This window comes from Gavia stellata, chromosome 8 (genome assembly GCF_030936135.1).
Source record: "Gavia stellata isolate bGavSte3 chromosome 8, bGavSte3.hap2, whole genome shotgun sequence".
Lineage (NCBI taxonomy): Eukaryota > Metazoa > Chordata > Aves > Gaviiformes > Gaviidae > Gavia > Gavia stellata.
The window spans coordinates 23,645,379-23,662,263 of NC_082601.1; the positions used below are offsets into that span (position 1 = coordinate 23,645,379).

The following is a 16,885-nucleotide window of genomic DNA, read 5'->3' on the forward strand; positions in this document are numbered from 1 at the left end:
AAAGGCCTATGGCCATTTCCTTTAGTATAAATTATTCAGTAGATGGCGATGATAAGTAGAAGAATATAGATATAATCTTAGATATACACATACACACCTATATTTATATAGATATATGTATAAAGTGTGTGTGTATGTATGAATTTATAAAGTATAACTCTAGACCTATATAAAAGCCTGCCCTGTAGGAGGAATGAATTTTTAATAAATTGAAGTATTCACTGTGATTTTTGTAAATTTAGGGTAGAATTTTTGTCAGCCAGAGTCATGTCTCTCTTTTGGGATGGGATGGAAACATTCTTCAGAATTCACAATATACTTGTGATTTCAGGAAATTCTCTAGAAAAGTTGCAGATCTAAATTCAGAATTCTCCCTTGCCTGACCCCTGACAGGGTGGATACCAATTTATATCCATAACTTGTGTTCAGTTGGTTAAAGGTTCTTTTGAAGGGTTGCTAAGGGGTGAATGTGTTCTAGGAATGTTTTATATATTGCTGAAAAATGAAGCATGTAAGGACCTTCAACACACACCCTGATTCTTAAGCATAAACCTAAGTCTCATTAAATAATGAGTTTCACTATTTCTAAAAAGAAAAGTTGAAAGAAATATCAAAATAGCTTTGTGTTTGTATTGGACTGCATGATATTGTTCACTGTTACGTATCCGTTCCAAAAAACATGTTGCTTTTTAAATGGTAATTGTAATCTTCATCTACGTGCTGAAAATGAACTGACTTTTAAGAAAAAGTTTCAATATAACAGTACTAGACTGTTTGTCAAGTAAAAAGAAAGAAAACACAAAAATCCCCCAATGCCCAAGACTAGAAACTTTGTTGTAATACACAGGATTTATGTTGATTTGATTCAAACTAGAACAAAAATAACAGTATGCTGTATGACAAAGCCACTTTTTTTGGTTCACTCTTCGGTGATTGTACATTTTGAAACAAAATTACCGGTTAAATACATTCAATGTCTAATTTTTAAGAAAAACTGATGTCAAAGCTCTTTTAACAGCTATCTTCCTTTTATGTTTAAGCAACATGATTTAGTGGAAGTTATCCTTTGAAAATTGATGCCATCTTTTGTCAGAAGTTCAGTTTAAAAACTATTTTCAATTCATTTTCTCTTAAATGTCTTTCCCTCCATGTCGTCTTGTATGCATCAGATGCATAAATGCCAAACAATTGCATGAAAGTCCAGCATGAATTGTTAACATTGTCTTTTCCCCTCTCTTTCTACTGTTCATTTTCATCCATGTATTTTTTTGTTTGCCATCACTTTTTTTAATACTTCATGTTAAATTAATTTGAAAACATCCTAAGCTGTGCAACCTCTGCGAGTAGTAACAGCGGATACCTGTCTGTTTCACTATTTAGTCCCTCCTCCTACCTCTCCGTCTTCCAAATCTGTGAGTACGCCAAGTGAGGCTGGAAGCCAGGACTCTGGTGATGGCGCTGTTGGATCTAGGTATGTTGCTTTCCTTGTCATATTCCTTTGCTTAATACTTGTATTCTGAATAATTAAGCTTTAGACGAAATCAAGGTTAATTACTTCATTATAATATAATAATATGAGGTTACAGTGTTATTGAATCTGTGAACAGTGACTGTTTTACGGAAGTACTTTAGTTTAAAATTTGAAATGCAACTACACTTACAAATTTGAAATTGCCAACATTAACGTGGAGTTGTTCAAACTTGCAAGTTTAAAGTGAAATGAGTCTGAATGTCTTGTAGTAATGTTGTTGTAAGCATGAATGTCTCAAGACAATAGAAAACTGGAAAGGTCCAACTTCTGGGCTCTTCTCAGCTTTTTATAAAGGAGGGTGTGTATGTATGATAGGTTATTTCCTTCTTCCCTCTATTCTAGTTGGGCTAATAAAAGATGCTGTCTACAAACTTTGCCTTGCTTCTGATTTTAATTTGTTTTTCCTTAATCAGAACAGTATTTCTCATTATTTCACCTTGCAGCCATCCCTGTAACACAACTATATGGCTCACAATCTCTCTCATTTGGCCAAAACATAGCACCATGTTAAACCCAGGGTTTTTTTCATTTCCGGTACTTGCTACATCTATTTGACGTTTTTTTTTTTTTTTTGTGCATGACAGTTTGAGAAATGCTGCTTTAAAGAGAGTCAGATAAATATTTCTGTTAAACTAGGAATTCAAAGTGGCAATATATGGGTGATAAGGTAGGAAACACTTCTTCCAAAGGGTATTTCTATTGTTTCCCATGCACAGTCTGCAAGTAAGAGCAGTACTTGTCTATTAATATTGATAACATATTTTCTCAGCAAATTAAGTTCATTAACGTAAGATTTACTGAATATGCATTGTGGATGAAGTTTAGTTGAAGCACAGTTACTAAAGCAGTTATCATCAGTTACTCTTGTGCTTATATGAGTATTTCTTTTGGAGAAAGAGGGAATACTTATACCGCTTTGAAACATCTTTTATAAAGACTGCAGTAACGTCTTGTATTCATGAGGATTATGCATGCATAACTATATACAGTCTTAAACTGAAAACATTGAAGATTTTAATGACCTGAAAAAAGGTTACAAGGTGCCTATTCCTAAGTAGCAACCAGTAAGTTAAAACAGAGGATACATCAGGCAGCAGATATGAACCAAGCTCTATTTTTTCTTTTTTATAGTGCCCAGGTGTGATCTTGTGCATAGCTTATTCACTATGCAATTGAAGTTCACCTGTCATGTTAATAAAGAACCAATGTAATTGTTCCTTAACTGAGTAACAAGCAAATTTTAAATTCTTTGAAATCTGTGATTATTGCATATTAAATTGTCATTTTATATTTAAATTCACTGTCTAGAAGAAAAAACAAGAATTATTTGATGATGACTTCTTCTTTTTAAAAAACATAGAATTTCTTTCCTTTCATACATAATTTAAATTCAGTATGAAACCATATGTATAGGCCACCTATCTGTAATTGAATGCCATGTTGTGTACTGAATTTATCTTCACCTCATAGGTGTACTGTGCTCACTCCTTGGACATGGTAACATGTATGCATACCTTTTCCTATGAAGCCTTGAGAAAACTCATATCCTAAGCCTCTATAGCTTCATGTATTTGCAAACTTTAAAACTAAATCTGTCTCTTGACAATTTCCCAGGCATGGAAGCATAAAAAGATTGTGGTCTTGAAGGCCTGGAGGCATGAATGTATAGCTAAATTGAAGGCTATATAGAGTCACTGTTAGAGTCCCCTTGCTTATTCTCCAACCACTGGCTAACATTCTTTCCTCCCAGTAAACAGATGCCTATATCCTCTTCTATTAGTACAAGTTTGTACAGCAGTCCTAATGTACACATACACTTGAACCTGCAAGTTAATGGGAAAAGTTGGACTGTGTGATATCCCTTAGTGTTATACCCGACATTTCACAGGTGACTCTCATATCAATATGATATATGTTAGAAAGCCTAAGTTGTTCCATTATGCTTGATAATCTTATACTAATATGAAGGGGTTTGTTTAATTATTTCAGTTCTTTTTTTTTTCTTTTTTTTTTTTTTTGGTCTGTGGCCATTTGTTCCCTGGTCATGCTGCAACTATACTTTACAAAGATGATCTCCTTTTTTCTCCTCCATGATGCTGAATCTTGCCATAACTTTACTGATTTAGTAATTAGTAGAGCAGTGTTCAGACTGTGTTCCTGCTATTACTTCCATCTGTCTTGCTTTATTTTCATCAATAAAGAGTTTTGGTTCCCAGTTGGATACTGTTCTTTCTCTGTTTCCTCAGTTAAAAGTATAAATTCAAGACTGGAAATTAATACGGTTGATTTACTTTTAGGTAAAATTAGTTTAAATGCAGAAAATACTCTTTAGAGATACAGAAAGCGTTAGGAATGTGCCCGGATACAGAGAAGTTTGGGCATATGTGGAAGAATAGGAACTTCTGTTCACGGAAGCTTGTAGATAAATTCATTTAACACAAGGCATTAACACACATCAGGAAAGCAAAAGGAACAGTATTTTACATCATTTTGGTACACATATAATAGGTGAGTTTTATCTCAGAATGTTACCTTTATTTTAAAGAATATCTCTGAGAAAGATTTAACTGTATATCCTGTACTGCTTGTTGACTTGAACTATTTTAAAAGGCAGACTATCCCTGGCACCACTGAAGCAATTGTTGAAAGTTGAAAGAAAGTTGAAAGCAGGAAAGCAACCTCAGTAAGGTCTAGGTCTTAAGCAGACAAAAAAGTTGGAGCCTTTTAAATTCATAGCCCTTTCCCCAAGTTCATCTCAAGTGGGATTGAGAAAGTTGAGAAAATGTTTGACAAATATTGTGGTAATGCAGCATTTGGATCTGTCGATAAGTCGTCCTTTGCAGAAGCAACATGAAGGTTGGGGTGGTGGTGGTTTGGTTTTGCATAATTTTCTTCTTTTATTTTATTTTTTTTTTTAATAATGCCTGATTGAACAACATATGAGCAATATCCAGCTTGAAGTCTCAGGCACCAAATTAAACTCCAAGCTTAAATCTATTTGGTCAAGAAAAATAGCAGAGACCTAAAGAATAAGTATACTCAAAATAATTAGCCTTATGGTAAAATGGTATATTTTCTGATGCACGAAAGATATGGAAAGGTTTTAGAGATTTGGGTATTAAGCTATTGCTGTGGATGCAATAGCAGTTATGTAGAATTATTTGCTAAATATGAAGACAGTGGATTTGTAATTCTTAATTAAACTATAATTAATCATTCTTCTAATGCGTACTTTCTACAAGAACAAGGTAGTACATGGCACACCTGTATTTGAGGTTTTTATGGCATTGCCTGTACGTTTTTGTGATCAACTTTACCTTTAGGAATTCTGCACCTGGTTTGTAAGAACATTACCTTCTATGGGATGGAAATGGAAAATTATCTGTTATTGACTTAGCATAGTAAAATATTACATATTCTTTATTTGTTATAAAACATGATTTAAAAAAAAAATATAGTAGCATTTAAGAACTTCAGAAAAACCATGCATGTTTGTCTGTTAATCTCTCTCTTAAAGCTTCTTTTAAAATTCTCCCTAAGCCTGATAGCAGGCAGTAGACTAAATGAAAATTTGTGGAGAAGGGATGAAGGCTAAAAATGAAGGGAGAGGGAGGTTTTTATTTCCCCCTTCATATTTCTTCTGATACAAAAGTGACTTGAAATTGATCTATTCTGTTCATTATTCTACATGGACTTTGAAATGTGTTATTAATATAAAGCCCACTATTTCTAAGAGATTTAAATATCTTAAATGGAGTTGGCTCGAAATCAGATGACACTCATAAGCCCAAGGCAGTGCTTAACCCGTAATTACTGCAATGTCACATCTTGGAAACTCTAGCAGTTCTCTATCCCGGTGGAAATGCATTTTTGCCCCTCTACCAAAAGGCTTATGTGTTGACTCATTTCCTTTACCAATATGACAGTTTCCTCCACATATTTACTGCTCTGGGCAAGATTGCATTACGTTAACAAATCTGTCTTCATATGACATGAACAAATCTGAACAGATTTAAAAAGGAATTTGAAGTTTTTGATGGTTCTTGTCAGCATTTAAAATATTTTTATTTGACCCTCATAAAGGCTACATTTGTTTGTAGATCTTTTAACTTTCAATCTTTAAAATAATTTATTTCTTCTCTAATAGCTCTGAATTCCGAGTTTGCTTTTTAACTTTTGTATTTACTGCATGTATTATTGCATTGAATCGTTGCTGAATTTCCCTTAACCGATGTTACATTGCTTTGTTTCTTGTGAACGATGAAATAACTATAAGCTTACTGTAACTCTAGCATTTCATAGTGTGTATTTGCTTCACTAATCTCTGGCCTTTTTTGCTAATGCTGCATGATTGTTCAACCTGGGGTATCAGGACGCTGCATTGGGATACTGATCCATCAGTTCTTCAGCTCCACTCTGATTCCGATCTGGGGTATTGCATAGATTTCTTATATTCCCTCTTTCATGTACTTATGGATAATAAGTATAAGAGTTTATTTTTTCTTTAAGACTTAAAGTTGTTGTTAAGAGACTGTTCTGTGAGTAACAGAAATTCACTATCCCTAGACTTAGTGCAGTTCTCTTGCAATGGGAAATTTTTATATTATTTAATGTACATAAGGTGCTTATTTCTAAAAACAAAACTTACTTATTCATGTTTTTCTTTGATTCTTTCTTTGGCAAAATGTAAACTTTAAAAACTCATTTGTTTGAATAAAAAGCTTAGAATAACTGTATTTTAAAACAGAGTGACTCCCATCTTTTCTTAAAAATATGTTTACAAAAGCTGTAGCTCATTATAAGCGCTTATTAAAATCCATATCGTGCTGTAAGGAGTATGACTCTGCCCCCCAAAACCTTTCAAAAGCAATTACTCTTTTTCTTTCGCTTTTATCTTAGGAGAAGGGTGGATAATAAGAAGCTAAATTTGATATATGTAAATTGCTGTTGGATCATTGCAGTATTACTACAATACGTACTAAAACTAGTTTTTATAGGAAGTTACAATGACTGAATTAATGTTATGTGGTTTTTTGGAAGCACATTACGCATTATAGTTTGATATTAGCTATATTTGCGTTTATAGGGTCTTCCATAAGCTAAAGTCAGAAAGCTCAGAGGTTTTCAGTATCGTATTCTGGAGTAATGTATTATGGATAAATAACTTGTCAGTGTGTGAGTTTCAGATTAGACTTGCAGTTCTGCATTCTAAGTAGTATCTTACAGGTAGACAAAAAAAGGCAGCGAAGTTAAAAGGACTAGGAATTGTGTTTTCCTTTAGAATAACTAAGCTGTTTTTTAAGCTTTAAAATCCTAGAACCATTGCTGTACAAACATGACTCATGTGAGCAGATCTGTTCCACTGAAAATAGGGATATGATATATATGTATAGCAGTACCCTAGTCAACCACAAAGGGCAAAACTGTAAAATTATATCCTATAATCCAGATATTTATATATATATTTGCATACCTTTCTTTTTGTCACAGATGTATACATAGCTGCTGATTTTAAATAATAATGACAATAACATATTAGTCATCATCACGTGACTTCTTCAGAGTTAAGTTTCCACTGGATTTAAGTTTGACTAAGCAGTGCTGTGACATGATGACTTGGATATTATTCTAGGCAAAAAGTGTAGTAATTCATAAAGTTAAATAGTTTTTCTGATTTCTCTGTTAATTTTATTTAGACGTGGACCTGTTAAACTTGGAATGGCCAAAATTACACAAGTTGACTTTCCTCCTCGAGAAATTGTTACGTATACAAAGGAGACGCAAACACCTGTTATGACTCAGCCAAAGGAAGGTGAATGGTTAACTTATTACTACCTAAGTGATTTTTCTTTTTTTTTATTATAATAATGATGACTGACTGAATTAGAACCAGCACTTGTGGTCTAGAAACTTTGTAAGGTAGAATGAAGGTTGAAATGTGAGATAATTGATATAAATTCAGTTATTAAATTCATACAGGTCTTGCTTAAGAGTGTTACTGTCATTCTGCATCTTGTTTAACATTACTTTTATTACTAATACATAGTATTTTCTCACTCCTAGTAAATGTTCAGATTAGACACTGAGTTGCTTAATTAGCTGACAGCTGATAAATAAAAGTGGGATAGATCTTGCATTTATGGCATTTAAGAATCCCCACACAAGTTACTTGAAGGCTGTGTATCCTTACACAAACTTATCAATTAACCCCCATCCTACTCTCTAAGAATTTGAATTTATATGCCTGGAGCTTACACATTGAGGTTTAAAAGAAGGAACTAATTTCTTTATTAACCCATGCAGTTTCTGTTCTCAGCAATTGAACATATGCTTTCCTTCAGTCATGACTTGTTTGCTTTTCAGAAAAGAAATTTTTCCAAAGAAAACATAGTTGGCTAATACGTTTGCTTTTCAATGTTTAAACACGTGAATTTAGCTGCAAATGAAAATACTAATCTTGACCTAGTTTGTATGTAGTTCTACTACAAAATCTTGTCGTTGTTTAACATGATGGACTTTGAGTATGTGTCTTTGTTAGCAATTTTAGGACCTAATTCTACATTCATAGTTTTGCATTTTCTTGCTCTTTGGTATGTGAACTTTTGGGTGTTTATCCAAGGAGTTAAAAGCACTTTTTAAAACATGAAGAGAATACTCAACTGGAATCTTATGCCGGTGTTTCCAGAAACTGTATAATTTACCTGGAAGTGTAATACAGATGATACAGAGTGTAAAACGTAATACAAGTGATACAGAATTGTTGTTGTTGCTCCAGTCTACATCAATATGCCACTCTTGTCCGGAGTGTGTCTTGAAGTCACTTTGGCAAGTTTAACTAGATGCAAATGACACTGTGAATGAGATTAAGTGAGGGGGGGAAAGGGGACGGAAAAGAAAGGAAGTAAACTGCATTAATACTTTGTGTTGAGAAGTTTCTTCCCTTCTTGTCTCTGGGTAGCCAGTATAAGGGATCGGTGTGTCTTCAGAACACAAACCAGATCTTTCAAATTTCATTATTCAGTGAGCCAGAATAACAGAGGATATGCTTTTTCTCTAACTGCGTTTCTTTTCCATTCTTCGTTTTGTCTGTATCCCTGCACAGATAGGCATTTTGGGTTTTCTTGCTTTCATTTCTCCCACCCCCTTACTTTTTACTTTCTCTAATCCTTCAGGTTTTTTTCCTCCCCTCTGTCAGGTTCATGGAATCTGAAGACTTAGTTCATAGTTTGTGTGCTTGAAGAATTTTACTTTTGCTGCCTGCTGTCAGTGGAAATTGCCTGGGATTGTATGATCTTAGTTTCACACTCAGTGGATAAACTGTGGTTGAGGTTTACTGTAGTGGAGCTGGGAAGATGGGTCATCTGTTTTTCTGCATTTACCAGAAAGTGCTCTCAATACAGATGTTGTCTTATGATCCATTCCACCTTAAAAATAATACTGTTTTCTTGAGGGCCATCATTATTATTTTATGTATGTGTACTTCACAAAAGTCACTTACAGATGCTTTTTCATCATTTCAGTGTCAAGGATCTTTTTAAGGTCTGTCTTAAGACTGCGTAAATACATTCATAATTAAGCTCTATGTTCACAATTTACAATAACATCTGACATAGGACATGGGTTTTTTAAAAAAAAAAAAACATGCTGCCTCCAGAAAAAGAGTCACTAGGTGAGAGATTTTGATTATGGGAAGAAAATTTTGGAGTCTTTAAAACAATTGACAAAAGCAATATGCAGAATTTTCAGAGTGCAATTAGGTAAATTAAAATTAGATCGAATGTATGGCACTGATTCTTGTTTCTTCTCACAATCTGAGGGGAGTTTTATTTATTTTATTGAGTATACTGTAAACTAAAGATAATCTTAGAAAGTACACTTGAAAGTTGAGCTTGCAACTGAATTAACACATACAAGTAATCTTCAGCAGCTCCCTTGTACAGCTACAAGTTGCATCTCAGCTAGGTTAGCTCCAATGTTCCCATTTTCTTATAAAACAAAGTGGACTGGAGCTTTCTTAACTATCATATCATGAGATTTTAAAATCCTGTTGGAGTTGTGCTTTTGAACAAAGAAAAAAAGAAGCAGGTTTATTAGATACACTGTGCAGTCATTCTGCAGGTTTAGGTCCACTTGTGCTGTAGGTTGAATTATGCTAACACTGATTTGGAAAAAATAACAAACCACAGTCCAAAACTAACTAAAAAAACCCCAAACAAACAAAAAACCAAAACTAAAAAACCAGTTCTACTTTTGTGTGCCACAATGGTTATGTAGTAATTAATAAATATGTTTCACAGTTCTTAGAGAAAGATGCCCACATCCAAAGTAGACTCAGAAGGTAAATCTGCAATACTTGTTTTATGGGCTTTTTGTATGATGGGTGTAACCCACAGCTGCTCTTTACTCAAGGTCCCATGTATACAATTAAGTGACAAAGGATATAGAAGAGAAACACGGTAAAAAATGGTGTCAGGAGTGGCGGTCTTGGTGCTCTCAAACTTCTTGCTTAGTTGAAAATATTGACACATGTCTGTCTTCAGTACTTTTTTTTTCCCCACACACTTTTGGGGTTTTTTCTCCAGAATTTTCAATAGCGTTAGTCTTCTAACCCTACTATTTCTGCAGCAGCTGTATTTATTATGTAAAAGAAATGAAATGAAATCATGAAATGGTTCATTGTTCTGAGGAATGTAATGGAGAAAATACACCCTTTTTTTTTTTTTCTTGTTCTCTTGGCATGTCCTGTTTCTGTTTTCTGGGGTTTTGTCATTCTGTGATACAGTAATGATGGCCATCTTTTTTGTTTAAGGACCAAATAAATTTATTTTGGCTTGATAAAAGTGGTGTGCCATACTTGGTGCTGTTCTCCCTTATTTCATAACTAATAAGCCTAAGCATCTACATCTCTACACCATTATTACACTTTAATAACTTTTGTCACCATCAGAACGTGAACATCCTGTGTTTAGGCTGCTCCATTCCCCAGCATCCTTGTTCCGCCATTCCCTTTTCTACTATCTAACACCATTTCTCACTTCCCATGATGCTACATGTAACACTGCTGCCTGCTTCCCTTATTGTCCAGTTTTGGTGGACATGTTTTTAGTTAGTGTGGTCAACTGGTTATTAGGGCTGTTATGTAACCTCTGTTTGGCATGCTTTATCAGGCAGCAGATTTTCAGATCTACTCTCCGAAAATATATTTGAAATTGTGTTCCCTTCATACACTCATTTCTTTCTAGCAGGCAGCAGAAGCAGTTCCAGCAACAGAGGTAAAATTCGGATGTGAACTCTGGTATATGTCTTAACATTTTGCAGGCTCCATGTTGGCTACCACACAGAGTACTGTAATCATTGGTGCTACTTCTTTTTTTCTTATCTGTACTTCTTGCTACACTGCTCTCTACTACACTGTTTGATCTCTTCCTTTGTGATTTGCTAACATATTGTTCAAATTTGCATGGAAAGAAATTCATCACCAGTACGTCCAATAAAGATGTGTTATGAGTCCTTGAAGTAGTTAATCCAAAGAAGGATAGGCATATAGGGGAATATGATTCTGCTCAGCTGTCACAATTAAGGCTTTTCCTGGGCTAACAGGATACTTGTTATTTAGTGCTGCTGTACAATATTGTGCATATGCAGTCGCAACTAACTGCAGACAGTGTTATTGCATTAGCTCCACTCTTTGAGGAATTATTGTCTGGTAAAGTCTCCAAGACACAGAATGAAAATATTAATAATTTTTGACTTCTTAATTCTGACTTAAGCTGAGTAATAACAATTTGGTGTGTAGGATTGGCTTCTTGGATGCTGTTACAGTGAATGTAGCATTTTTACATTTTAATATTTTAAAAAGAACTAATGGACCCTTATATATTAATGTATTATCCTGTACATGCCTTCAATGTACAGTGAAATATAGATGGGAAAACTTGATATAAAGACATTCAGCTTAACAAAAGCCACCCATTTCACAGATGATTTAACTTTGATTAACCTACTCTGCAGCAACAGATTACTCAGACAACTGGAACTTCACTCTATAGTGTTATTGCTAGGTGCAGCCTAATTTACAGCGCTGCTTTTGTTTCTGTCTTGCCAAAATACATCACAATTTTGATGTTAACTCAAAGTAAAAATTCAGTGGTTCATTTAACCTGTTTTAAGCATTTATTGACAAGAAATTTGTTGCTATTAAAGTAGCTGCTATTTTTATGCAATTTTTACTGCTCAGTTTGTAACTTTAGATCCCCTGTTTGCCTGTCAGAAATAACATGGAGTTAATCCCTTAGCATATTATAATGAATATTCATCAATATGCTGATGTGACACAGAGTCCCATTTCCTGTCTTCGTAGTCCTATGACTTTTTTAAGTCTTAGCAGTCTCTTTTTTAAATGCAAAATTGTATTTGGTATGCTGACAATTGAAATGGCATAAAATGCCAATAGGTACAGTCAATAATGAATAAGGAGGATGAAGTTAGACAGTGCCTTTAAGGTTTCCAAACTTATATAGCTGACTTGAAATAAATGCGGTATACCACCGTATCATGGGTTCTTGCCTTACTAGATGTGGAACTTTGTCAGAAATAGTATGTCCCATCTTTCAGTGTTTGCTGGGTAATATATTATTGTTATGCCAATTCCTTGCAAATACCAGCAGCTGGCCTGTTTTTAAATAAATTTAAGATAAAGGAGAGCCAGGAGAAGTAATTAAAACAAAAATTCCTCATCTCTTTTGTTGTCCAACAGCTTCATGCTGCCTTTTTTGATTGTAAACTTCCGGAAGAAAGCATCCTAGTTTCGGATAAAAAAGCATCCTAATTTTGGATAATGAGGTCAAGAACTTGTATATTTGGGGGGGGGGGGTGTTGGCCAGATCCCTTAATGAGAAAGTTTCCGTATGACTTTTCTTTCTTTAGAGAGAAGGTTTTAGATTTATGTAGTTACAGATAAATCACAGTGAGATGACATGTTCAATTTCAAGTCTGATATTTTGAGAATATTAAAATAAGTGCTGAATCCTGCATTTAAATGCAGTAATATCAGCTGGCTGTATGCAGTGAAAGTACTATGAAGGAATTTAGATCTCTGTATAATATATGCCATTTATGTTTCAAACATTAAAAGGCAGGAGCAATCAACTATATGATCTTTTGAATAAAATATGTAGATTAGAAGGTCACTTAGCACTAAGGGGTTGACCATCTGCATTTGACAAGAATTTGACTCCTGTCACTGAAAATGGTACTTAGAATCAGTGTAGTATGACTAATGGGGGGTTGGGCTGAAATTTCTAATTTGGGACTTTCAAAGCAAGAATAATCTATCCAGGGTGACCCAAAACCAAATTTCTGAATTTGAAGGCATCATTTAAATCTGCAAGATTAATTGGCAGGGCGAACAAGAGGGGGATTTTTATCCAAGTGGCTGTAATGTGAATATGTGGTCCTGTATTTGTTGTTCTTAAAGTCATGTGTGTTAACTCATATTACATTTTTTAATTAGTCAGTGTTCACACCTATAGTGATTTGACATTAAGGATTCCATTCTTTAGAATTGCTAGAAGTTACACAGTTTTCAGATTACTGGTCTGCTGTACATGTGAATCCATCTAAAAAGGAGCAGTGTCTTTCTGTTTCTCTGCGTGATTATTTTGCCCAAAAAAGCTTTCATTTTTTTTAAGTAGCACAAAAGCTGTAATTGGCATGCTTTGTAAGGAAGTGTCAATGTGCAAGAGAGTGGAGATCACTAAGAATTCTTTTACGCGTTCTTTCCCCTTTGCACCACCGCCTCCTCAGCAGGGTCACTGAGATCACTAGCTTTTCTTGAAATGGCCATTTTCACTGGCAGGTGCATTATACCCTGTATTTTCAGATTGTTTTTCCATTCTGAATGTTTGGCAGGTTGATTGCTCTGGCTGCATTGACGGAGAAAGGGCTGACAAATGCGGTTGGGCTGGCTGAAAAGACAGTGATTACTGTTTTCCTTTGTGGCTGATTGAGGCCCTTGAAAGGAAAGATTTTAACCTTCACCATTTGGTTCAAAAGTATGAGCATATATTGAAATCATTCATGCCATTTATCCTAGTTCTGTAAACTTGTCAGAACGTAAAAATCGCTCAATTTCAGGTAATGTAGGATTGGCATACGTCATTATCATTTTGATTAAGTTGGAGTTTGTATTATTGTGTGCATTATACAGTGTCATTTGAAGCTTTCTTTCCTGCAGGTACAGTTATATTTTTATTGCTTATACTATGGAGTTAGAAAGATTTTCAGACCTCTTTAAACCTATCACTATGTGTGTGGTTTGGCAGCTGGTATGGCCTACAAGCTGTATTTTGTTTGCAGGGTAAAGGCTTGTCTGTAGACCTCCTGGAGTGCTGGTAATTGCACAGGCTTGCCATTGGGGAAAGACATGATTGGAAGCAGTCAGGCAGAAAAATGTTGTGCCATCCCATTGCCACCTCATAGCAGAGAGACAATCCTAGCAGTGCCATCTGGTTGTTGCTATCTAGTCAGCTGGCCTGGCTGCTGGGACCATGGCTTGGCAGCTGGTTCCCATCCCTTGACCACCCTTTTTTTTGTGTGTGTGCATGTGGATGATTTTTTTTTTTTTTTTGTTAGATAACTTTGAACATGGGTCAGGGAGATGGCTGCAACACACAAGCCTAGTCCTTGTTGAATACTGTCTCATTACTTGTGATGAGGCATGCAGCAGACTCCTGCTGCCATTCCTTTATAGATAGATGACATAGCTGTTTAACCAATAAAAATAGTCTTTTCAGAAGCTTATTCTAGAATAAAGTGGATGAAGAAGAGCCAGGAAATGCATATTCTACAACACTAAGTAATTTAAAGTTATTTTCTGGTTTACAGTATTCAAAGAATAAAATGTAGAAATGCAAAAAGTGCTGTAAACCTTGTCAGTATTCCTGAACATTAACATTTTATGTTATTCATTGCAATTAGGGAAAACGCATTTTGCTGTAAAGTTCTCATTGCCAAACATGATACAGATAATGAGACTTGCATTTAGAATGACAGAAAAAATGTAATCTCCCTGCTATTATCTTTAGCAAAATTTACCTCTCAGAATAGCAACCTGAAAGCTAATGTAAGCCATCTTCATGCCATGTGAAGACCCATTAGACTCTGATGGTTTCAGATCACAAGTAAGCAGCTGCTCTGTAGACTATTTTAGACATTTGATTTTTCTTTATTCTGCAGCATTAATGTGTCAGTATGTTACACAGAACATGCATCCACCACATGGTTTTGTGTGAAATCATAAATGCTTGTAAGAGAGATTTCCACTTTGGATTCTTTGCAATTTCTTATGTGTCTTATTTCAGTTTATACAACTACATAATTTAGTGCAACTAAAATCCAGGTGTAGACAGTGTTCCAATGATCTTTTGGTTTGAGATAGTGTTATCCTGAGGACTACATTTTACAAATATAACCATTTTAAGCTAAATGATACCATTTTACATCAGCATATTCGAGATTCATATGGAATGTTACTGTTCCTTTTTAAAAACATTGACAGTCTCACCATAATGTTTCTCCTTAGACGAGGAAGATGAAGATGATGTGGTTGCACCAAAACCATTAGTTGAACCTGAGGAAGAAAAAACATTAAAAAAGGAGGAGGAAGAAGAAGGTACAGTTCACGTCAAGACTTGAGTGTGCTGTAGAGAAAGGCATCAGTAAATTTTTAACTTCTTTTCTTTCCATTAAGTTGAAACTAATTTGATTTACATTTTAACAATCAGCTAGCAAAGTATAAAATGCAAAAATGTATTTAAAATCTATGGATGTTGGGAAAAAAATTTTCCAACATCGTAATAAATACTGTTTTTCTTTCTTGGAAAGAATTGCTGAAAGTATGCAGTTCAGAGACTTATGTATCATTCTTTTCCAGCTGCCCCTCATGAACTTACAGAAGAGGAAAAACAACAAATTTTGCATTCTGAAGAATTTTTAAGTTTCTTTGACCACTCCACAAGGATTGTTGAAAGAGCCCTTTCTGAGCAAATCAACATTTTCTTTGACTACAGTGGAAGAGACTTAGAAGACAAAGAAGGGTAATGTGAACATTGAATACTTCACTGTGAATGTGCAATTTTTGTAATTGAAAAGGTGAACTAAGATTAATATCTGCTAATTGCCTTTATAGAGAGATTCAAGCAGGAGCAAAACTGTCTTTAAATAGGCAGTTTTTTGATGAACGTTGGTCAAAGCATCGTGTTGTCAGTTGTTTGGACTGGTCATCTCAGGTAAAAAATAATGTTTGCATTAAGCAGTTATCTTTGTAAATTCTTATAGTTCTATGAGCTTGACCCTTCTATAAGTATAATTGATAAAGGCTGTATTTCTAAATGTGTTCCTTACATGCTCCATAGTTTGCAAAAAGTAAACAGAGCTGTTAATATTTTGTGAAAAGTAGCAAAATGTTTGTATTATGAAAAAAGTCTTTGACATATTTGTTCCTGGTTTATGGACTACTTTGTAGAGGTAACTGTTAGCTTTACTAAAAAAAGCTCACTTAAAAGTACTGGTTTTTACATTTAAAAGCAAGTTATGATGAAAGACAAGACTCTAATGTGTATGTTAATGCTGTTTTATGAGCTAAATTTGAAACAATTACAGTTTTAACTGACAATTTCTCATTTATATGTAACATAAGGTGGCTTTTGGTTTTTGGTGTTTTTTTTAACCCTATTTTGGCAAAAGAAAACAAAGATTCTAGGATTGTCTGGACCATTAGCTAGTCATCTTGCTTACTTTGAGTCTTTCACTTACAGTACCCAGAATTACTTGTAGCCTCTTACAACAACAATGAGGATGCACCTCATGAGCCTGATGGGGTGGCCCTTGTATGGAATATGAAGTACAAAAAAACTACCCCAGAGTATGTCTTTCACTGCCAGGTATGATTCTGTCTTGGGAGACTAAAGATTTTATGTTGATGAACTTGGACAAGTACCTTCCTTATGTTGTCAACATAATGATTTCATTGGGCTAGCATTCACTTTAACCGTATGTATTTGCAAACAGATGTTGATAGCTAGGGATTTCAGTTTAGAAACATTATTCTGTTTCAGAATCTCTGGCATCATTCAGAATTCAGTCTTGTTTGAGAACTCATTTTCTTATTTTAATTTATTTAAAAAACAATAAACCTTCTTGTGTAATGGTTGAATCACAAAGAAGGTTTGTATGTAAGGGGATTGAGTGGGGTTGTATACTACTAGAGCTTAGTTTACTGAATAAAATGAAGATGGCCTGAGGAGATGGAGCAAGGATGAAAACTAGAAACATATGTGTCAAGAAAAAGGCAGA

The 16,885-nt window shown here is 34.7% G+C and overlaps 1 protein-coding gene across 2 annotated transcripts in view; it reads left to right on the top strand.

The window, feature by feature from the left end:
- The window catches only part of DYNC1I2 (dynein cytoplasmic 1 intermediate chain 2), a 28,915-nt gene that overhangs the window by 5,899 nt on the left and 6,131 nt on the right, over positions 1 to 16,885 (top strand). Inside the window, exons 4-10 of one of the 2 annotated variants that reach the window (XM_059820061.1) lie at positions 1,381 to 1,471; positions 5,904 to 5,963; positions 7,228 to 7,343; positions 15,114 to 15,203; positions 15,465 to 15,627; positions 15,720 to 15,819; positions 16,348 to 16,473. In XM_059820061.1, coding sequence (XP_059676044.1) covers positions 1,381 to 1,471; positions 5,904 to 5,963; positions 7,228 to 7,343; positions 15,114 to 15,203; positions 15,465 to 15,627; positions 15,720 to 15,819; positions 16,348 to 16,473 — 746 coding nt within the window. The remainder of the gene's footprint in view (positions 1 to 1,380; positions 1,472 to 5,903; positions 5,964 to 7,227; positions 7,344 to 15,113; positions 15,204 to 15,464; positions 15,628 to 15,719; positions 15,820 to 16,347; positions 16,474 to 16,885) is intronic. The other variant, XM_059820062.1, reaches the window with a different exon arrangement.